This window comes from Saimiri boliviensis, chromosome 11 (genome assembly GCF_048565385.1).
Source record: "Saimiri boliviensis isolate mSaiBol1 chromosome 11, mSaiBol1.pri, whole genome shotgun sequence".
Classification (NCBI taxonomy): domain Eukaryota; kingdom Metazoa; phylum Chordata; class Mammalia; order Primates; family Cebidae; genus Saimiri; species Saimiri boliviensis.
This window is the reverse complement of record NC_133459.1, coordinates 102790799-102813546: the sequence shown is the minus strand read 5'-3', so window position 1 is coordinate 102813546 and position 22748 is coordinate 102790799. Positions and strand designations below refer to the sequence as shown.

The 22748-nt window shown below is 36.8% G+C and overlaps 1 protein-coding gene and 1 long non-coding RNA gene across 8 annotated transcripts in view; both read left to right on the top strand.

The window, feature by feature from the left end:
- STXBP3 (syntaxin binding protein 3) overlaps positions 1-22748 on the top strand; it is a 76206-nt gene that overhangs the window by 38231 nt on the left and 15227 nt on the right. For 6 of the 7 annotated variants that reach the window (XR_012512550.1, XR_012512547.1, XR_012512551.1 and 3 more), the window contains exons 10-17: positions 3219-3314; positions 3445-3502; positions 15639-15704; positions 16863-16943; positions 18248-18386; positions 18621-18727; positions 20268-20360; positions 22341-22426. Coding sequence is in view for 2 of the 7 variants with exons in the window: in XM_003933388.3 (XP_003933437.1) it covers positions 3219-3314; positions 3445-3502; positions 15639-15704; positions 16863-16943; positions 18248-18386; positions 18621-18727; positions 20268-20360; positions 22341-22426 (726 nt within the window). In the remaining 5 variants the exon portion in view is untranslated. The remainder of the gene's footprint in view (positions 1-3218; positions 3315-3444; positions 3503-15638; positions 15705-16862; positions 16944-18247; positions 18387-18620; positions 18728-20267; positions 20361-22340; positions 22427-22748) is intronic. The other variant, XM_074381310.1, reaches the window with a different exon arrangement.
- On the top strand, positions 3509-10956 carry LOC141580327 (uncharacterized). The gene is made up of 2 exons (XR_012512552.1): positions 3509-6346; positions 7529-10956. It is a non-coding gene; the product is annotated as an uncharacterized LOC141580327 (long non-coding RNA).

Sequence of the window (22748 nt, the reverse complement as noted above, 5' to 3'; positions counted from 1 at the left end):
GTAACCTTTTCTATTCAGTGACTATCCTTCTATTATTCCTGCAGTTATAGTCTTTGACAGATATGTTGACCTTGTAAGTTAAAGCATAATTTGATTGCTTTGGAGCAGTTTTGGTGTGTTTGCTTCCTTAACTATGTGACAACAGAGCTATATTTAAACACATGGAATTTGGGCCTTTTATTCATGTTAAAAGTAAATACCAGACTCACTATCATATTTATCGAAGTAGAAACCATACTCAAAATTGTTAGGCTATAATTATTCTGAATCATGCATTCAAAAGTGTATGTGTCTTATCAACGTAACATATTTTAAAAGATCAGAACACTGGAAAACTAAATAGGATGGCTATTGAAAACAGCAGGCATAGTTTTACCATTTTGATACTTTTTATTGAGTTAATCTTGGCATAAACATATTTATTTTAAAAGTAATGTCAAATAAAAACATGAAAAATGAAATAGTTTTTCTATCAAGGAATCATCTTACTGCATCTCTGTATCATTCATTTATGGGTGTGCATATGTATTCCATACATTACAGATGTTATTTGATACGATTTTTAAATACAAAGTAGTGTTTGTCAGCTAAGATTTACTGCTTGAGTACAGTAGTAAAAATGAAAATTAGTTTTCTGAAATTTTATGTTTAAAGTAATTTGGTAGTTTTATTAGATTAAGATATAGACACTTGTGATAGTTATACTTTTTTTTCTTAAATATTGTTAAAATTTGCATTTTCTATTGTATTTTTATTTGCATTCTGGTTGAATCTGGGTTTCTGAGTTTTTCTCTGTATTACCTATATTAATATTAGATAACATAGCTATTTTTCTAAAAGTTATTTTAAGCAGTTTATTCAGAGGGGATATTACTTAACCTCTGTTACCCTTTAGGTCTGTAAACCTGCATTGCTCAAGAGATTTCTAAGAGAATTAATATAACAATGGATAGTAAAGGATTTAGTTCCAGACCATAGATATAAATTTTAGGTATTTCTAACCTAATATTTAAAATATGTATTTCTTTAGGTTCACTGGCAAGCAAAGCAAGTTTCAATTTTTTTAAAGTAGAGATTTATTTTTTAAAAAGCCACTATACCCCTTTCTTTCTGAATCAAAGTTCAGAGATAAGAATTAGATGGGAGTAAGGCTCCCTGTGGTTTGTGCTCCATTACCGTTTTGTTTTGTTTTGAGACAGAGTCTTGCTCTGCTGCCCAGGCTGGAGTGCTGTGGCATGATCTTGGCTCACTGCAGCCTCCGCCTCCCGAGTCAAGTGATTCTCTTGCCTCGGCCTCCCGAGTAGCTGGGAGTACAGGCACTTGCCACCATGCACAGCTGATTTTTGTATTTTTAGTAGAGACGACGTTTTGCCATGTTGGCCAGGCTAGTCTCGAACTCCTGACCTCAGGTGATCTGCCTGCCTTGGCCTCCCAAAGTACCAGGATTACAGGGGTGAACCACCTGATTACAGGTGTTTCCAATTTTTTTTGGAAACAGAATACAAAGCAGGAAGCTTTAAGGGTCCAGATTCAAGTTTTCATTTTGGTGACCTCTTTAAATTTTACTTTTTTGCGGGGTGGGTGGGACAGAGTCTCCCTCTATTGCCCAGTGGCTCGATCTTGGCTCACAGCAGCCTTCGTCTCCTGAGTTCAAGCAATTCCTGGCCTCAGCCTCCCAAGTAGCTGGGACTGCAAGTACGCACCACTGTGCCCAGCTAATTTTTGTATTTTTAGTAGAGATAGGGTTTTGCCATGTTGACCAGGCTGGTCTCAAACTCCTGGCCTCAAATGATCCACCCTCCTTGGCCTCCCAAATAAATTTACTCTTAAAATGGGATATTCATCTCCTGAGTATTGTCAGGCTTGCTACTCTTATCTTTATTTACAGATCACTTACAAGTCGAAGGTATTGTATAAGAACAAAGTGGTATGTTAAATGACAAAAGGGCTTTCATCCTTAGTACTGTAGCCTTACATAATTGAGCACAGTGATTCTGTCTTTGGACATCTGTAATCTACACAGGTGGATGGTTTTATAGATTGATGTATAATTTGGGGGATTTTAGAAATGATTATATTCATATAGCAGAAGTCTACATGTATTCTTTTTAGTTGAGAGCTAGGAAGACTCAGTGCAGTCCTTCCTGATCTTGACTCAGGAAATCAGTAGTTCCAAGGATGATTTGGACTTCTCTAGTTCCACAAATGGAAGGAGGGTGTCTGCATAAAAAGATAAGGGGAATCAGGAAGCCCATTTTGAGTAGCTTCATGAACCCCTTAAATTGTTGCTCACTTCAGTAGAATTCATTAAAGCTGTCACAATTTTTATAGAGTATATATTTTTTTCTGTCATTTCCTTTCTCATTCTGTAAAGGAGATATGGTTATAGGGTTGGGGAAGAATAAAGAAACAGATGATATGTGTTTGTGAATTTTGTACCAATTCTGAAACACCTTCAGTATTGAATAGGTTATATTGGGGATGGTGTTCCTGTTCTTACTTTTTCTTTTCTTTTTTGAGACAGAGTCTCACTGTGTCACCCAGTCTGGAGTGCAGTGATGCGATCTCAGCTCACTGTAAACTCCGCCTCCCAGGTACAAGTAATTCTTCTGCCCCAGCCTCCAGAGTAGCTGGGATTATAGGCACATGCCACCACACCCCACTAATTTTTTGTGTTTTTTATAGAGACGGTGTTTCACCATGTTGGCCAAGCTGGTTTTGAATTCCTGACCTCAAGTGATCCGCCCACCTCAGCCTCCCAAAGTGCTAGGATTACAGGCGTGAGCCACCACGCCCAGCTGATATTCCTGTTCTTAATGGAGTTTTGATCATTGTACCTTGGGTTATTAACACATCAAAAGATTGTTTTAGGCAATTAGAACACAAATCGTTAGTATATTCAGTCTTGTTCTTAAAGGCAAATTGTAGGACATTGAATTTTTGCTTTATAAGGTACAGTTTTGCCAAATTAAAACTCTGTAATAATGACACCTAAACCTAACATTTGAAAATGTCTTGGTAGGCTTAGCACTTTTATTTTTAACGTAAGGATAGCAATATGCCGTAGTTTTGAGTAGTTATTCATTACCCCGCTAAAACAGTGGATTGTACTTTTCAGTTTCTTGAGTTGTGTCTTGAAATTGTTGTTAGTAAAAATGCTTCTTTTGCTTTTGGAGGGAAAAACATCCGAACGTTTTAGTGTTTCTGTCTACTTGTAGATACAAAACAGATGGAAAAGAAAAGGAGGCCATCCTTGAAGAAGAAGACGACCTCTGGGTTAGAATCCGGCATCGGCATATCGCAGTTGTGTTAGAGTACGTGAATCCATTTTAATTTTTATTCCGTATTTTTAGACACTATGTGATAGTACATTTTATAACCTTAAAATAGTTCTGTAAAGAATTACAGCTTAGAAATTTAAAGAATTCTCTCACAATTTGACAGGGAAATTCCCAAGCTTATGAAGGAAATTTCGTCAACAAAGAAAGCAACGGAAGGAAAGGTAAGAGTCTTACTTAACTTTCGAAATAAGAGTGAAGGTGAATTTTAAATCTTTGTTTAAAATCTTTATTTTATTTCTTTAACTTTTTATTTTGGGAAAGTTCTAACACAGAGGTAGAGAATGAACTCCTACATACTCATTGCATAGTTTCAGTAGTTAACAACATTTTGTCTGTCCTGCTTCATTAAATTTTGTTTTGTTGTATTTTATTTTTTGAGACAGAGTCTGACTCTGTCACCCATGCTAGAGTGCAGTCGCACCACCTTGGCTCACTGCAACCTCCACCTCCCAGGCTCAAGTGATTCTTTTGCCTCAGCCACTCAAATAATGGGGATTACAGGTGTGCATCACCACACACGGCTAATTTTTGTATTTTTAGTAGTGATGGCGTTTCACCTTGGCCAGGCTGGTCTCGAACTTCAGGCCTCAAGTGATCTGCCCACCTCAGTGCCCAGATTACAGGTGTGAGCCACCATGCCTGGCCCTAAAGTTTATTTTAAGACTGTTTAGTCAATTTTATCAATACATTGTTGGGATTTTACAGTGAGATACAACCTACAAGTAAAATAGACAAATCTTAAATGTATACTGGATAACTTTTACTTATATATACACTTGGAACCACCACCTAAATCAAGACATGGAACATTTTCATCATTCCAGAATATTCCCTCTTGTCCTTTCCCAGTCAGTACCCATCCTTCCAGAGGTAAACTCTATTCTAATTTTCATCACCAGAGAGCCTGTTTTTGAACTTCACATAATGAGATTCACCCGTGTTGCATATTTTAGTAATTCATTTATTTTTCATTTGTGTATAATAGTAATACCATTATGTAAATATGCAACAGTTTGTTCATCTTGTCTCCCTTTGATGGACATTTAGTTTGTTTCCAGTTTGGGGTTATTATGAACAAAGCTGCTGTGGATTTTTCTGTAAATGTCATTTGGTGGACATACACACCTTCTCTTGGGTATAGGTTATAGGGTAGGATTATGTTTAGCTTTAGTAGGTAATGCCAAAGTTTTGCAAAGTGTTTGAACTGATTTACATCCCCGTTAGCAATAATTGAGTGTTCTAGTTGCTCCATATTGTCACCAACACTTGATACATTCTTGTTTTTTAACTTTTGTAAGAATTTTCGTTATATGAGGTGGTATCTTATTGTGGTTTTAATTGTAATTTCTCTGATGTTCTTGTGCATATTGGCCATTTGAATGTTTTATTTTGCAAAGTGCCCATTGAAGATCTTTTGTCCATTTTGAATTGAGTTGTCTGTTTTTCTTACTGATTTATAGAAGTTATTTTGTGGATAGGAGTCCTATACGTGTATTTATGTATGTATATGTCTTTTGATAAACATTAGAGTATCTCAATTTTAATGAAATCTAGTTCATCAATTTATTTCTTTTACAGTTTCTCTGTGTCCTACATAAGAAGTCTTGGCTTACCCTGAGGTCATTAACATATTCCCCTGTTTTCTTCAGGAAGATTGATCATTTTAGCTTTTATACTTAAGTCCATAATTTACTGTTTTAGTCCATTCTCATGCTGCCATGAAGAAATACCTGAGACTGGGTAATTTATAAAGAAAAGAGGTTTAATTGACTCACAGTTCCACAGGGCTGCAGGAGGGAAAATGAGCACTGAGCAAAGGGGGAGGCCCCTTATAAAATCATTAGATCTTGTGTGAACTCAGTATCACAAGAACAACATGGGGCAAACTGCCCCCATGATTCAGTTATCTCCACCTGGTCCTGCCCTTGACACGTGGGGATTATTATGATTCAAGGTGAGATTTGGGTGGGGAAACAGCCAAACCATATCATTCCATCCCTGGTCCCTCCCATATCTCATCTTCTCACATTTCAAAACACTGTCACGCCCTTCCAACAGTCCCCCAAAGTCTTAACTCATTTCAGCATTAACCCTAAAATCCAAATATCATCTGAGATAAGACAAGTCCCTTCAGCCTGTGAGCCTATAAAATCAGAAACAAGTTAGTTACTTCCTAGATACAATGGGGATACAGGCATTGGGTAAATACACCTATTCCAAATGGGAGAAATTAGCCAAAACAAAGGGGCCGCAGGCCCCATACCAGTCCAAAATCCAATAGAGCAGTCATGAAATCTTCAAGTTTCAAAATGCTCTCCATATTTCACATCCAGGTCATGGTGATGTAAGAGGTGGGCTCCCATGGTCCTGGACAGCTCTGCCCCTGTGGCTTTGCAGGGTATATATCCCATCTCCCAGTTGCTTTCATGGGCTGGTGTTGAGTGTCTACAGCTTTTCCAGGCACATGATGCAAGCTCTTGGTGGATCTACTATTCTGGGTTTTGGAGGATGGTGACCCTCTTCTCACAACTCACTAGGCAGTGCCCCAGTGGAAACTTGGTGTGGAGGTTACAACCCCACATTTCCTTCCTGCATTACTACCAGAGTATTCCCATGAGGGCTCCACACCAGCAGGAACCTCCTGCCTGGACATCCAGACTTTTCATACATCCTCTGAGATCTAGGCAGAAGTTCCAAAACCTCAGTTCTGACTTCTGTGCACCCTGTAGACCCAACACCACATGTAAGCTGCTGGCTTTCACCATCTGAAGCAATGGCCTGAGCTCTACATTGGTCCCTTTTAGCCACAGCTGGGATGTTGGGTACCAAGTCTCAAGACCACACAAAGAAGCAAGACCCTGAGCCTAACCCACAAAACTATTTTTCCTCCTAGGCCTCTTTGCCTGTGATGGGAGAGGCTGCCATGAAGGTTTCTGACATGCCCTGGAGACATTTTCCCCATTGTCTTGGTGATTAACATTTGGCTCCTTGTTTCTTATGCAAATGTAAGCAGCCAGCTTGAATTTCTCCCCAGAAAATGAGTTTTTCTCTTCTGTCACATCATCAGGCTGCAAATTTTTCAAACTTTTATGTTCTGTCACCTCTTGAACACTTTGCTGCTTAGAAATTTCTTCTGCCAGATAACCCTAAATCATCTCTCTCAAGATGAAAGTTCCACAGGTTTCTCGGGCAGGGGCAAAATGCCACCAATCTCTTTGCTAAAGCATAGTAAGAGTCATCTTTGCTCCAGTTCCCAAGAAGTTTCTCATCTCCATCTGATACTGCCTCAGCCTGGACTTCATTGTTTATATTACTGTTGGCATTTTGGTCAAAGCCATTCAAAAGCCTGTAGGAAGTTCCAAACTTTCCCACATTTTCCTGTCTTCTTCTGAGCCTCCTAAACTGTTCCAGCCTGTGCCTGTTACCCAGTTCCAAAGTTGCTTCCACATTTTCGGGTGTCTTTACAGCCACACCCTACTCCTAGCACCAATTTACTATATTAGTCCATTCTCATTCTTTTATGAAGAAATACCTTAGACTGCATAATTTATAAAGAGATTCAATTGACTCACAGTTCCACATGGCTGCAGAGGTCTCAGGAAACTTACAATCATGGTGGAAGGCACCTCTTCACAGGGTGGCAGGGGAGAGAATGAATGCCAAGTAAAGGGGGAAGCCCCTTATAAGACCATCATATCTCATGAGAGCTCACTCACTATCACAAGAACAGCATGGGGGGAACTGCCCTCATGATTCATTTATCTCCACCTGGTCCTACCCTTGACATATGGGGATTATTACAATTCAAGGTGAGATTTGGGTGGAGACACAGAGCCAAACCATGCCATTCATTGACGTTAATTTTGGTGTATGATGTAAGGGTCTAGGTTCATTTTATTTCGATATGCATATCTGATTACTCAAGCACTGTTTGTTGTAAAGACCGTCCTTTCACCATTCAGTTGCAGTGATGCATTTGTTGTAAATCAAATGACCATAAATGTGTGGGTCTGTGGATTCCATGTTCTTTCCCATGGTCAGTTTGTCTATCCTTGTACCAAGATCACACTGTCTTACCTACTGTATGTTTGTATTAGCTTTGAAATTTGGTAGTATAAATCTTCCAGCTTTGTTCTTCAAGATTGTCTCAGCTGTTCATAACCTTTGTCTTTTAATACAAATTTTAGATTCCGCTTGACATTTTCAACAAACATTTAGCTGAAATTTTGATTGGGATTACATGAATCTGTACAACAACTTGGGAAGAACTAACAGAAACATTGAGTCTTCTGATCCATGAACATAGAATACAGCTCCATTTATGTAGGTGGTGGTTCATTTATCTCAGCCACATTTTATAATTTTCATCTTAGTTGTTTTGCACATTGTTCTTTGATTATTTCTAGATATTTTATTTTCTGGTGTTATAAGTGGTATTTTTTAAATTCTATTTTACTTTATTAGTATATAAAATGTAAATGGTTTTTGTGTATTCACCTTGAATCTGGTGACCTTACTAAATTTATTTTTTAATTCTAATACCTTTGTTTACAGATTGGCTTTTTTGTTTCTTTTTTTTTTTTTTTTTTTTTTTTTGAGACGGAGTTTCGCTCTTGCTACCCAGGCTGGAGTGCAATGGCGCGATCTCGGCTCACCGCAACCTCCGCCTCCTGGGTTCAGGCAATTCTCCTGCCTCAGCCTCCTGAGTAGCTGGGATTACAGGCACGCGCCACCATGCCCAGCTAATTTTTTGTATCTTTAGTAGAGACGGGGTTTCACCATGTTGACCAGGATGGTCTCGATCTCTCGACCTCGTGATCCACCCGCCTCAGCCTCCCAAAGTGCTGGGATTACAGGCTTGAGCCACCGCGCCCGGCTTGTTTCTTGTTTTTAAGAGATGGGAACTCTGTTGGCCATGCTAGTCTCAAAGTCCGAAGTTCAAGCAGTCCTCCCACTTTAGCCTCCCTAGTAGCTGGGACTACAGGCAGGTACCAGTGTACTTAGCTGGATTGTTTATATACACAGTAATATCATCTGTGAATAAAGAAAGTTTAGTCTCTTCTAAATTAATTTGCCAAGGTTGTCCAAAGGAGAGAATACAGTCATGGGTTCTTAGTTTCTGTTTCGGCAAGTAAATTTCCTTCCTTGTCCCTCTTTTCCACTTAACCACTAGAGACAAAAACTAAAAACCATGGCTTCAGGCTGCAAAAAGCTGAAAACAAAACAGGACAACAACAAAATAAGGTGCATTAGACAAGCTTGTCATACATTTAAAATGTAGACCTCCTGGTTCTGGCTAATATCTCCAGTATAACTTGAAATCAAACTGGTGATAATGAGCATCCATGTCTCATTCCCAGCCTTATGGGAAATGAATTCAATATTTCATCATTAAGTATTATGTTAGTTTTAGGTAGTTTTAGTCTTTTATCAGATTAAAGATACTCCTTTCTATTCTGAGTTTGCCAACAGATTTCCTTTTTTTCTATTTCTTTTCTTTCTTTTTCTTTCTTTTTTTTCTTTTAGAGACAGGGTCTTGTTCTGTCACCCAGGCTGGAGTGTGGTGGTACAGTCTCAACTCACTGCAGCCTCAACCTCCTGGGCTCAAAGGATCCTCCCACCTCAGGCCCCCAAATAGCTGAGACTGCAGGCATGCACCACCACACCCAACTAACTTTTTCGTGTTTTTAGTAGAGATGGAATTTCACCATATTGCTCAGGCTGCTGTCAAACTCCTGAGCTCAGGCAGTAGGCGCCTCAGCCTCTCGAAATGCTGGGATTACGGTCATGAGCCACCACACCTGGCCTGTTTCCGTTTTCTTTTAATCTGGAAAATTCAGTGTTGGATTTTATCAAAGGCATTTTGATACTATCTTTTTTTTCTCCTTTATTCTTTTACTGTGATGAATTACATTTATTGACTTACTAACATAAAAGTAACCATTTCTAGAATAAACTGCAGTTGATCATGATTCATTATCCTTTTTGTCTATCACTGGATTTTGTTTGCTAATATTTTGCTTTAGAATGTTTGCTTCTATATTTATGAGAAATATTTTTCTGTAGTAGTCCTTTTTTGTAATGTTCTTGTCAGATTTTAGCAGCAAGATTATTTTGGTCTTAGGAATTGTGATCCACACGCCGTCATTTCATTCTCTGAAAGAGTTTATGTAAGATTGCTATTACTTGTTCTATTGCTGCTTGAAAGAATTCACCACTGAAGCAGTTCAGGCATGTAGATTTCTTTATGGGGAAGTTTTTTATTATAATTAATTATAAGTTATTTAATACATACAGAACTGTTTAGATTTTCTTTCTTATATTAGTTTCGGGATACCTCATTTTTCAGGAAATTTGTCTATTACGTCTAAATTGTGAAATGTCCTCTTATCCTTTCAATATGTATAGAATCTATAGTTAGATTGTATTTACTAATCTTGATATTGTTAATTTGCTTATTCAGCTGTATGTTATTAATATCCCCTACAGGCGCGTGTGGTGGCTCACACCTGTAATCCCAGCACTTTGGGATGCCAAGGTAGTTGGATCACCTGAGGTCAGGAGTTTGAGATCACCTTGGCCAACATGGTGAAATCCCGTGTCTACTTAAAAAATACAAAAATTAGCCTGGTTTGGTGATGCATGCCTGTAATCCCAGCTACTCAGGAGACTGAGGCAGGAGAATTACTTGATCCTGGGAGGCAGAGGTTGCAGTGAGCAAAGATGGTGCCACTGCACTAAAGCCTGGACAAAAGAGTGAGACTCTGTGTCAAAAAGAGGAAAAAAAATCCCCTACATATGTTACTAATATTTCAAAGAACCAATTTTTGACTTTGTTGATTTTCACTCTTGTATTTTTACATAGTTGATTTTTACTCAGTTTTATTTCCTTCCTTCAGTTTTCTTTGTTTTAAATCAAGCTTGTCCAACCTATGGCCCATAGGCCACATACAGCCCAGAATGGCTTTGAATGTGGCCAAACACAAATTTGTGAACTTTCTTAAAACATTATGAGATGTTTTTGTGATTTTTTTTAACCTCATCAACTATTGTTAGTGTGTTTCATATGTGACCCAAGACAGTTGTTCTTCAACTGTGGCCCAGGGAATCCAAAAGCTTGGATACCCCTGGTTTAAATTTTTTTTCTAGCTTCTTGAGTTGGAGCTTTAGAGCATGATTTCCAACCTTTATTCTTGCCTATTGTATGTATTTTATAGTTATTTCCTTCTCAAACTTAGCTGTATCCCAGGAGTTTGGGAATAACTTATTTACATTCAGTTCAAAACATTTTCTAGCCGGGCGCGGTGGCTCAAGCCTGTAATCCCAGCACTTTGGGAGGCCGAGGTGGATGGATCATGAGGTCGAGAGATCGAGACCATCCTGGTCAACATGGTGAAACCCCGTCTCTACTAAAAATACAAAAAACTAGCTGGGCGTGGTGGCGCGTGCCTGTAATCCCAGCTACTTAGGAGGCTGAGGCAGGAGAATTGCCTGAGCCCAGGAGGCAGAGGTTGCGGTGAGCCGAGATCGCGCCATTGCACCCCAGCCTGGGTAACAAGAGCGAAACTCTGTCTCAAAAACAAACAAACAAACAAACAAACAAACATTTTCTAAACTTTATTATGATTTCTTCTTTGGCCAATGTGTTATATAGGAAATGTGTTTTTAAATTTCAAAGCATTTGGGAATTTTCTGGTTATCTTAGTGTTACTGAGTTGTAATTTAATTATACAGTGGTCAGAGAATATGCACTATATGACATCAATCTTTTAAAATATGTTAAGAATTGATTTATGGGGCTGGGCATGGTGGCTTATGCCTGTAATCCCAGAATAATAATGCCTGTAATCCCAGGCTTGGGCCTGTAATCCCTGCCTTTGAGAGGCCAAGGCAGGCAGATCAGAAAAGGCCAGGAGTTCAAGACCAGCCTGGCCAACATGGGGAAACCCCATCTCTACTGAAAATACAAAACTTAGCCATGTGTGGTGGCATGTACCTGTGGTTCTAGCTACTCAGGAGACTGGGCAAGACTCTGTCTCAAAAAATAATAATAAACTTGATTACTGACCTAGCATATGATATATTGGTAAATGCCTTATCTGTACTTGAAGGAAATAAAAATTCTATGGGTTGGTTAAATCAAGATAGTTAATCATGTACAAATCTTCTCTTTCTTTTCTGATTTTTTTTGGCCTTTTTCTGTCAGTTATTAGAAGTGGCATATTAAAAACTCTGATTATGACTGTGAATTAATCTGTTTTTCTTTAGTCCTTTCAACTTTCAAAGTTACAGTAACTGATAAAGCTATGTTAAGTTTATTATACATTTAACATAGCCATCTTTCTGTTGAATTTAGCCTTTTATCATCATGGTGTCCCTATTATTACTTGCAATATTTCTTGTCTTAATGTCTACTTTGATGTGATTACCACTATACCTTCTTTGTATGTTAGTGTTTATATAGTACATCTTTTCCCATCCTTTACTTTCAACTACCAAATGCCCATCAGTGATAGACTGGACAGGGAAAATGTGGCATGTATACACCATGGAATACTATGCAGCCATAAAAAACGATGAGTTCGTGTCCTTTGTAAGGACATGGATGAACCTGGAAACCATCATTCTCAGCAAACTGACACAAGAACAGAAAATCAAACACCACATGTTCTCACTCATAGGTGGGTGTTGAACAGTGAGAACACATGGACACAGGGAGGGGAGCATCACACACTGGGGGTCTGTCGAGGGAAAATGGGTGAGGGACAGCCCAGGGTGGGGAGTCGGGGAGAGAGAGCATGGGGAGAAATGCCAGATATAGGTGATGGGGAGGAAGGCAGCAAAGCACACTGCCATGTGTGTACCTATGCAACAATCTTGCATGTTCTTCACATGTACCCCAAAACCTAAAATGCAATTTAAAAAAAAAAGAAGCTAGAAAACAAGCCATGTATAATTCTTAGTAAAGAAAATACATGTTTTATTGAAGTGCTCCATTGTTTTAAAATATTAAAAATTTCAGGTCCTTACAATTTTCCAAAATAGGATTATTAAAAAATACCTTTATTTATTAAAAAAAAAAAAAGCTTGTAGTTGAATTTTGTTATTTATTCAGCCCAAAAATCTTTTAATTAGAATGCTTGTTTAGTTCATGTATATTTCATGTAATAGGTATATATACAGTTAAATTTATATCTAGTATCATTTTCATTTTTTTAAATCTATTTTTTTTCTTTAACAAGTCTTTTTTTAAAATAAATTCCGTTTCATCTCCAATATAAACATTTTTGTTTTGCATTATATTCCTTCCTTTAGTTATACTGGAAATTTAAAAATGTATTTTGACCCTAGCTTAATAGTATAATTTTATCATGTCCTGAATAATTCAGGAATCTTACAGTAGTTTAACTTCATTTATCCCCATTCTCTTTTGTGCTGTTGTTTCATGTATTTTACTTCAACATGTGTTATAAACTCAAGATGTAATTTTGTTTAGAAAAAAATTAAAAAATGTTATTTTGTTCTAAACACTAGGTAGACTTTTATATTACCCACACATTTATACAGTCTGGTACTGTGTATTTCTTACTGTTTTTCAGTTTCTCCAACTGGGTAGATTGAATTATCCCAGCTTTCTTTTTGTTGAGGACATCTTTGTTTTGCAATTTTTTCTAAGATACTTTTGCTGAATTTAGAATTCAGTTTGCCTTTTTTTTTTTTTCCCCTTCCAGGAATTTAAAGGTTTCAATGTATCATCTTCTGGCTACCATAATTTCTGCTTAAAAAAAAAAAAAAAAAAAAAAAAAAAAAAAGCAGCTGTTAACTATTATTGTTTTCCTGAAGATAAAATGTGTTCATTAATATTTTCTCTGTATCTTTGGTTTTTAGCAATTTGACCATGATGTGCCTTACTATAATGTGGTTTGCTTGGTATTTATCCTCCATGGGATTTCCTGAGCTTCTTGAGTCACTAGGTTGATAACTTTCATTATGTTGGTAAAATTCTTGGTCATTATCTCCTCACATCTTGATTTTGTCCCATTCTCTCTTTTCCCTTTCCAGAACCCCAGTCAACACGTTTTTTAGCTCTCTTGACTATATGCTATATCTCTTACATTTTGTTCTCTTTTCTTCTTCTTCTTTTTTAATCTCTCCACATTGCAATTGAATATTCTCTGTTGACCTGACTTTGAGTACCCTACTTCTGTCTTCTGTAGTATTCAGTCTGCTATTAACCCATTCATTGTATGCTTTTGAAAATTTAGGTATAAAGTAAAATTTCCCCTTTGTAGTATACAATTCTATGAGTTTTGACAAATGTATGCTCACATATAAACACCACAATCAAAATATAGAATAATGTCATCAGCCCCCAAAATGTCCTCATGCCCCTTTGCAGGCAACCTCTTAACTCAGTCCCCATCCCCTGACAACTACTAATCTGTTTTCTGACCCTGTAGTTCTGTCTTTTCCAGAATGTCCAATCAATCAAATAATACACCATGGCACTTTTCATTTAGCATAATGAATGCATTTGGGATTCATTCATGTTGCATGCAAGAGTAGTTTCATTTTTATTGATGATTAATATTCCATATTATGCATGTACCACAATTTGCTTAGCATTTCAGAACATTTGAGTTTTTCCAACTTGTTGGCAATTATGAATAAAGCTACTGTAACCATTCAGCTTTTTATTATCAGCATTCATGTCAGTGAACAAATGTTATCATTCGCTTGGGAGGATACTTAAGAGAGGGATTGCAGGATTAATAATAAATGTTATGTTTACGTTTATAAGAAACTTTCAAACTGTTTTTCCAAAATGGCTGTACTGTTTTACAGTCCCACTAGCAATGTATGAAAGTCAGTCATTGAACTTTTAGCTTAGTCTTATATTTAACTCCAGGACATTCACTGGATTTTTAAAAAATGAATTCTAATTCTCTGTTAAAATACTCCATCTTTTGATCCATGTAGTCCATCTTTTCCCGTTTCCACTTTAACATAAATATGTTATTTTGAAGTCTTTGTCTGCCAACTCCATCTTAGGTCTACTTCTTGGTGAGTTTCTTTGTTTTTTACATTTTGAGGTTTTCTTTTCTTAGCTTTTTTATTGATACATAATAAATGTACATATTTATGAGGCATGTAATATGTTTATACATGCATTCAGTATGTAATGATCAAATCAGGGTATTTACAATACCCATCACCTTGAACATTTATTATTTCTTTGTGTTGAGGACATTTCTAATCTTCCCCTTTAGCTATTTTGAAATATATATTGTTAAACTATAGTCACTGTTGTGCTGTCAAACACTAGAACTATTCCTTATCTTGGGTCTACTTTTATTGACTGTTCTTGAGTATCAATCACTTTCCTGTTTCACCTGTTAATGTTTTATTGTGCTAGACATGGTGGATGATACATTGCAGAGGTTCTAGATGATGCTTTGTCTACAGAGAATGTTGAGTTTTGTTCTGGCAGTCAGTTGAGTTGCTGAGGAATAATCATGATTCTGTTGTAACTTCATGTTAGACAATGTTATGGTAAGTTTATTTCACTTTTGCTCTTAGTCCTAAGGCATAGCCCCAGGACTGAATGTTTAAGATGTTCTCTTAGGTCACTTTACTTTATCTGAATTAGGGGATGCTAGTATTTTCTTAGCACTAAGACCCTTCTGAAATCTCTGTGTCCAACATTTAGCCACCCAGAAGTTGTTCTCTATTGCATGTTTGAAGGTTATGCCCTATACATGTACAGCTTAGGGATCCAAGGACAATCTCTGTAGACATTTTTGGGTTTTCTATGTAGCTCCTTTCTCTCTAGCACCCTTCTTCCCAAAATCTACCTCACAGCCCCAAGCTCTTACCTCCTTTTTTTTTTTTTTTTTTCACCCAGAGAGATAACTTCTCTCTACTTGGAACTCTGTTTCTTTTCAGTAGTGTTTGGAAAACATCTTCAGGGGAAAGGCAGGGTGAGTGCAGGGATCACCTTTGGTGCTTTCCTTCACTCAGCTGTCTTAGCTATGAGCTATTTTTATCCGTTACTTGAAAGCCGTTGTTTTATTTATGTGTCTAATCTTATTTATTTATGGAGGGAGGGTAAGGTTGATATCAGCTACATTATTGTGAGTGAAATTGGAAGTCTCCTGAATATTTCTTTTAAAAAATTGTCAAATATTCTATAAATTTACTAGATTTGGTAATTTGTAAAACTCCAGGATTTCAAAGTTGTAATATGGAGTAACTGAATCATAGGTTTGCCTAAAAAAAAAGTTTGATTTTTCCTAGACATCACTGAGTGCTCTTACCCAGCTGATGAAAAAGATGCCCCATTTCCGTAAACAGATTACTAAGGTAAGCAGTATTGCATAAGAGGTGCCTAATTAGTTTTAGTTTATATTCAGTTCTGTAGTTCAGTTTAGCAGTGGGTTTCATGGAATACTTGGTGTTAGTTGTCCTCTAAAATCTTACTGTAGGTCTGAGAAATATCCCCTATATCTAAGCTTCATAACTTCTCTACCTATATAATCTAGATATATCTGACTCCAGCTTAAACTTTTCTATATCTTTGTCTTGAATAGCCTAACAGAGTAATGTTTGTCAACCTTATAAGAAATTCAGCACTAGATTGACTAGTGGATGTTATTCTACGTGTTTCTTTAAAGTAATAGTTAGATATTAGTAGGTTTAAGAGCATTTAAGCTGTTTAGTCAGGTAAACTATTTTTTTGTTCCTTACAAATATCAGAATAATCTTAACATTTTTGTCATGTTGTACCCTAGTCAACCAATGAATTTTGTGTGTGTTAAAATACTTGAAACGTTTAGAAAGATAAAGATAATATTATAATACAACTTGATTCTGATGAACTTAACTTCTGGGCATTTTTCTACATTTTTTTTCATTACTCTCAAACTCAAAACAAATTCAACACTTCCATCCCATTTATGCTTTCTGTTGATTGCCCCCCATTATATTGGTCTGTTCTTACGTTGCTATATGGAAATACCCAAGACTAGGTAATTTATAAAAGAAAGAGTTCTAATTAATTCACAATTCTTCATGGCTAGGAAGGCCTCAGGAAACTTACAGCCACGGCCGAAGCCAGGCACCTTCTTCACAAAGCCACAGGAGGGAGAGAAGTACAAGCAGGGAAAATGACAGATGCTTATAAAACCATCAGATATCATGAGAACTCACTCACTATTATGAGAACAGCATGGGGGAAATCACTTCCATCATCCAAACATTTTCCATCAGGTCCCTCCCACAGCACATGGGGATTATGGAAGTGACAATTGAAGATGAGATTTGGGTGGAGACATACCCAAACCATATCACCTGTAGATCACATTGTCATTTACTTCCTTTCTTGAGTTGTCCCTTGCTTACATGTTATCTTCATTCACCTCAGCCCATACTTACTTTCCGGCCTGTCTCAAAAGTTTAATATTACTAGTTGCACAAAAGTCATTAAAATGTTTTAAATGATTGATTTCTTCTGTTTTTCAGCAAGTTGTTCATCTTAACTTAGCAGAAGATTGCATGAATAAGTTCAAGCTTAATATAGAAAAGCTCTGCAAAACTGAACAGGTATGTGCAGAGTGAGAAGTGTCTATGTTCATAATAAATTTCCAGAATAAACTTGGTTTTTACAGAATCACAGACCCTCTCTTAGCAGGGAACCCACATAGGCAGTATTTAATATGTCATTCCCCACTAACATTAGCAAGTAGCTGTAGAGTATCTTAGTAAACAGTCCCTCCTAATACGCTGTATATTTTTTGTTAAGGAATGATTTAAATTTTGGGAGCATTATTTCAGGGTAGCATTGTTGGCAGGACTTTCTTGATACAGCATTTAATGTAGCATCCTGCAGAGCTCATTTTACAAGAAGCCTTTTATATCATGCCTCAATTGTTTCAACCATTGCTCCTAATAGAAACAGAATACAAGCTGCACATAAGTTTAAATATTCTAATAGCCAAATTACAAAGGTAAAAAGTAAAAAGTGCAATTAATTTTACGAATAAGTTGGGTGCAGCAGTGTGTATGCATAGTCCCAGCTACTCAGGAGGCTGAAGCAGGAGGATTCCTTGAGCCCAAGAGTTTGAGGGCAGTCTAGGCAAGACCCTGTCTCTTTAAGAAAAAAAAAAAAAAGGTTTGACAGCCTTATGTATTCAAAATATTATTTCAACATATAATCAATATAAAAAGTTATTAATTAGATATTTTGCATTATATTACCTCAAGTCTTCTGATATTCTGTACCTGCAGCACATCTTAATTCAGACTGTTCCCATTTTAAGTGCTCAGTAGTCATATGTGACTAGTGGCTACTGTACTGGATAGCATAGGTTTAGATTAATGATTTTTGTCTTCTCTGATTTATTTTTTGACCTTTTGTATTTTGTACAAACAGTAGTTTGCAAGTGATGTTTATATTTTCTTCTGTAATGTCATCAGTGTTCCAATAAAATTTGACAAGATTTAATAATAGATTTTGTTTGTTTTTTTGGTTTTGGTTTTTATTTCTGTTTTGAGATGGAGTTTCATTCTTGTCACCCAGGCTGGAGTGCAATGGCCCCATCTCGGCTCACTGCAACCTCCATCTCCTGGGTTCAAACAATTCTTCGGCCTCAGCCTCCTGAGTAGCTGGGATTACAGGCCCCTGCCACCACACCCAGCTAATTTTTTGTATTTTTAGTAGGGACGGGGTTTCACCATGTTGGCCAGGCTGGTCTTGAACTTCTGACCTCAGATGATCCACCTGTCTTGGCCTTCCAAAGTGCTGGAATTACAGGCGTGAGCCACCCATGCCCATCCAATAATAGATGTTTTTAACTGAAAAATGAATTTCGATTATAGATCATGGACAATATTTTATTTTCATTAAGGATCTGGCACTTGGAACTGATGCAGAAGGACAGAAGGTGAAAGATTCCATGCGAGTACTCCTTCCAGTTCTGCTCAACAAAAATCATGATAATTGTGATAAAATAAGAGCAATCCTACTTTATATCTTCAGTATTAATGGTAATGGAGATAATCCCTTTTTAATAAGTGTTTTACTATTGATCATAAAAGAATCCTTAAAAACTGAAAGACAGTTGCTGAAGTTGGTTAAGATAAATAAAAGGGAAAATATGAAATTGAGAGAAGACTAAAGGAGATATAAATTGACTGTTTCTTGTGGGTACTACCTAAAACCCCCGAAATTATTTTGGTAGCAATTATGTGATTATGCACCCATATTTTTACCTATTCAAGGAACTACAGAAGAAAATTTGGACAGGTTGATCCAGAATGTAAAGATAGAAAATGAGAGTGACATGATTCGTAACTGGAGTTACCTTGGTGTTCCCATTGTTCCCCAAGTAAGAAGTCTTATGTTGTGTATATACTTCACATATATGTATATATGGTTGTTTGCATTAACTGTGTTTTTTATGTGAACAGTATTCTTATGTTCACTGTATAGATTTTGAATAAGCAGTTAAAAATTTTGTTTTCTTTCCCATATGTAATTTGGGCAAATATCAGTTTTCTAGTGAGTTTATTTTATGGCTTCTATCATAATTTACTGCTTATACTTTTGTCTTTGTGATTCATTTATAGCAATTGTCAAATTTTAGTTAACGTGTAACCTTTATAATTTGGCAGAGAAAATAAATATATATTCTCTTGATTAAAAAAATTTAGGCTCACCAGGTATGGTGGTTCACACCTGTAATCCCAGCACTTTGGGAGAGGCTGAGTCAGGAGGATTGCTTGAGCCCAGGAGTTCAAGACCAGCCTGGGCATCATAGTGAGACCTTGCCTCTACAAAAAGCAAAAAACTTAGCCAGTTGTGGTGGTATGTATCTGTAGTTCCAGCTACTCAGGAAGCTGATGTGGGAGGATCACATAAGCCCAGGAGATCGAGGCTGCAGTGAGCCAAAATCAAACCACTGTATTCCAGCCCAAAGCAAGACTCTCTGTTTTTAAAATAAATACATAAATTAAAAAATTTTTTTTAAAAAAAAGACCAGGCGCAATGGCTTACACCTGTAATCCCAGTACCTGGGGAGGCCAAGGCAAGTGGGTCACAAGATTTAGGAGTTTGAGACCATCCTGACTAACGTGGTGAAACCCCGACTCTACTAAAAATACAAAAATTGGCTGGGTGTGGTGGCAGACACCTGTAATCCCAGATACTCAGGCGGCTGAGGCAGGAGAATCACTTGAACCCGGGAGGCAGAAGTTGCAGTGAGCCGAGATCGTGCCATTGCACCACAGCCTGGGGTACAGAGCAAGACTCTGTCTCAAAAAAAAAAAAAATTTGAAAGAACTCTATTTAGAATCTCACTCTATACCATCAATTTTCTTTTCTTTTTTTTTTTTTTTTTTTTTTTTTTTGAGACAGAGGGTAGCCCAGGCTGGAGTACAGTGATGTGATCTCAACTCACTGCAACCTCTGCCTCCTGGGTTCAGGTGGTTCTCCTGCCTTAGCCTCCTGAGTAACTGGCATTACAGGTGCCTGCCATCCGCCCAGCTAATTTTTGTATTTTTAGTAGAGATGGGGTTTTACCATGTTGGCCACGTTGGCCTTGAACGCCTGACCTCGGCTTCCCAAAGTGCTAGGATTACAGGCGTGAGCTACCACACCTGGCCCCACCAAGTTTATACTTTTATTTTAATAAACATATTTTCTGATATGATTATAAATACATTTTAGCATTAAAGCACAAAATACTGTTCAGTGGAATGTGACCACACTTAACTCAGATTTTTTTAACTAGGCATCTCCACTCTCAGTTTTCAATCATACAGAATATAGTATTTGCTGGTAAATTAAATATCTTTGTTAGGAAACATAAGAGTATTATATTTGAATAGAATTACTGGTTTTTACTTTTTTTTCTCTGATTTTATTAGTCTCAACAAGGCAAACCATTAAGAAAGGATCGGTCTGCAGAAGAAACTTTTCAGCTCTCTCGATGGACACCTTTTATCAAAGATATTATGGAGGTAAAAAATCATTAAATTTTTTCTTCTACCTGAGTGCCCTCTTTAGCATATTCTTTACTTTTTGTAATTTATGTCAGTTTGAGCATATGTATTGGGCAGGAAGTTTTCTGCAGTGTTTGGAGGCTTCACAAAAAAAGCCTGTATCTGGGGTCAAGGGAGGAGACGAAATTCTTGAAGATTCCTTTCTTTCTTTCTTTCTTTCTTTCTTTCTTTTTTTTTGAAACAGAGTTTCACCTTTGTTGCCCAGGCTGGATTGCAGTGGCACAATCTCAGCTCACTGCAACCTCTACCTCCCAGGTTCAAGTGACTCTCTTTCCTTAGCCTCCTGAGTGGCTGGGACTACACCAGTACACTCGGCTAATTTTTGTATTTTTAGTAGAGACAGGGTTTCACTGTGTTGACCAGGCTGGTCTTGAACTCCTGACCTTGTGATCCACCTGCCTCGGCCTCTCAAAGTGCTGGGATTACAGGTGTGAGCCACCACACCCAGCCAAAGATTATTTTCTTAAAGACCTCAGACAAACTCATACTACCGACTGTTTCAAAACAAATAGATTTTTAAAAGCACATTATGCTTAATGAAAAATACTGCTTTATTTAAATAACTACATGTGACATAATTGTAATTAATTTATTTGATTGAAAGGTCAACAAAATAACATTTCTATGTGGACTACTATTAGAAAGTGTTAAATGCCAATATACTTGGAAATGTATTTGGATTAAAATGTAAACCTCATTATAGTTTTCTGTCAGATGAATCATGGCTTTAATACTGTTTATGCCTAGAGAAGATTATTCAATTATAGGAAATTATAAAATGAGCTAATTTTAAAATTACCTTATGAGCTTAATAAAATCATGACACTGATTCTTCAGTCATGATCATATAGTTCCATTTATTCCCCTTTTCCTTCAACTTAAACCCCAGTTTATACTTTTTTTTTTTTGGAGCTAATTTGGTACAGTGCATAACTATGATTTTTCTGTTTTGCTTGGCTAACTTTATGTCATTCACATATGCTTAAACACATAGGAAAAATCTAAAGAATTTAGACTTTATTTTCTGTAAGGATTTTTTTTTTTCCTTTCTCACAGGATGATGTAGAACTAAGTAGTTTCTCATGGGTAGTTTTTGTTAAATATATTCCTAATCAGTTTACCATGGCTCGTAATTTGTAAAATAAGAATTGACTTTCTTGAACCCCTGAACAAGTACGTGCATGTTAAATTCAGAAAGTACACATTTGGATCCATGACAGTCTTAGGCTTTTAGAATTTCTCCTGAAACTTGATTTCCTCCCTTCTTGCAGTCTTACTGAAATGTTCTTGGATGCTGAGTACTTTGTGCCCACTCCTCGTGCCCACTTGTTAATACTGTTTGTACTACCATGCTGTATACTTTTCAATTCATGAACACCTAAGCATAAAAAATGTGAGCATGAACCTATTTATTTATAAGTTATGCATTACTATACTAAAAAAGTATAATCTGTATACAGTATATTAATACATATACATATATCATAAAATCTAACACTGAAAAGAGGGAAATTTTTTAAGAATAAAATGAAAAGGAAACCTTCCCATATCCTATTGGATTGTCTTGAGTACCCCTAGGCCATAGCAGTAGCTCTGAAGGGCAAAGCTTTAGAGGTATGTCGGGACTGGAATGATGATTAGAAACCCCTGGCGCTGTAGAACTAAAGGCCCTGATAAGGTATCTGGAATCCTTATAACAGCGTCGGAACCCTGCAAATGAAGAAAAGGAGTCATGCAGCAAATACTGGTTTAATAAGTAAATGATTTCACTAATTTTTGAAGCAAATAAGATTTGTGAGTTTCAAAGAAAAGGCTAATCTTATTTTACTAAATATTTATGTCTAATGTTCCTCAATTTCAAATGCAAGTTTTGACCTTTATGCAAAAGAGTCCTGCAATTTACAATTTTCTTGATGGAATTAACTCTTTCCTTCCTAGGATGCTATTGATAATAGATTAGATTCAAAAGAATGGCCATATTGTTCCCAGTATCCAGCAGTATGGAATGGTTCAGGAGCTGTAAGGTAAAATTTATAACTGAAAATCAATGAAATTTTCGTTCTACAGACTAATAATTTAAAATGGTACACAGGTACTCATATTTGGCAACTTTCTTTGAAGCATACAGTCCTATATTTTTTCTTTAACTGTAACTTGTTTTAAATGAATCTAGATAAACAATATGAAAATGTAACTTTATTATAAAAAATATTTTCATGAAACAAGAGGTATTCCCTTCCCCACCTACACTTCCTTCACATAGCAGATACCTTAATCCTTTTCAGTAACTTTTTTGTGTTGAAATATTTGAAACATTTAGAAAGATGTAGAGAATGTTACAATGTT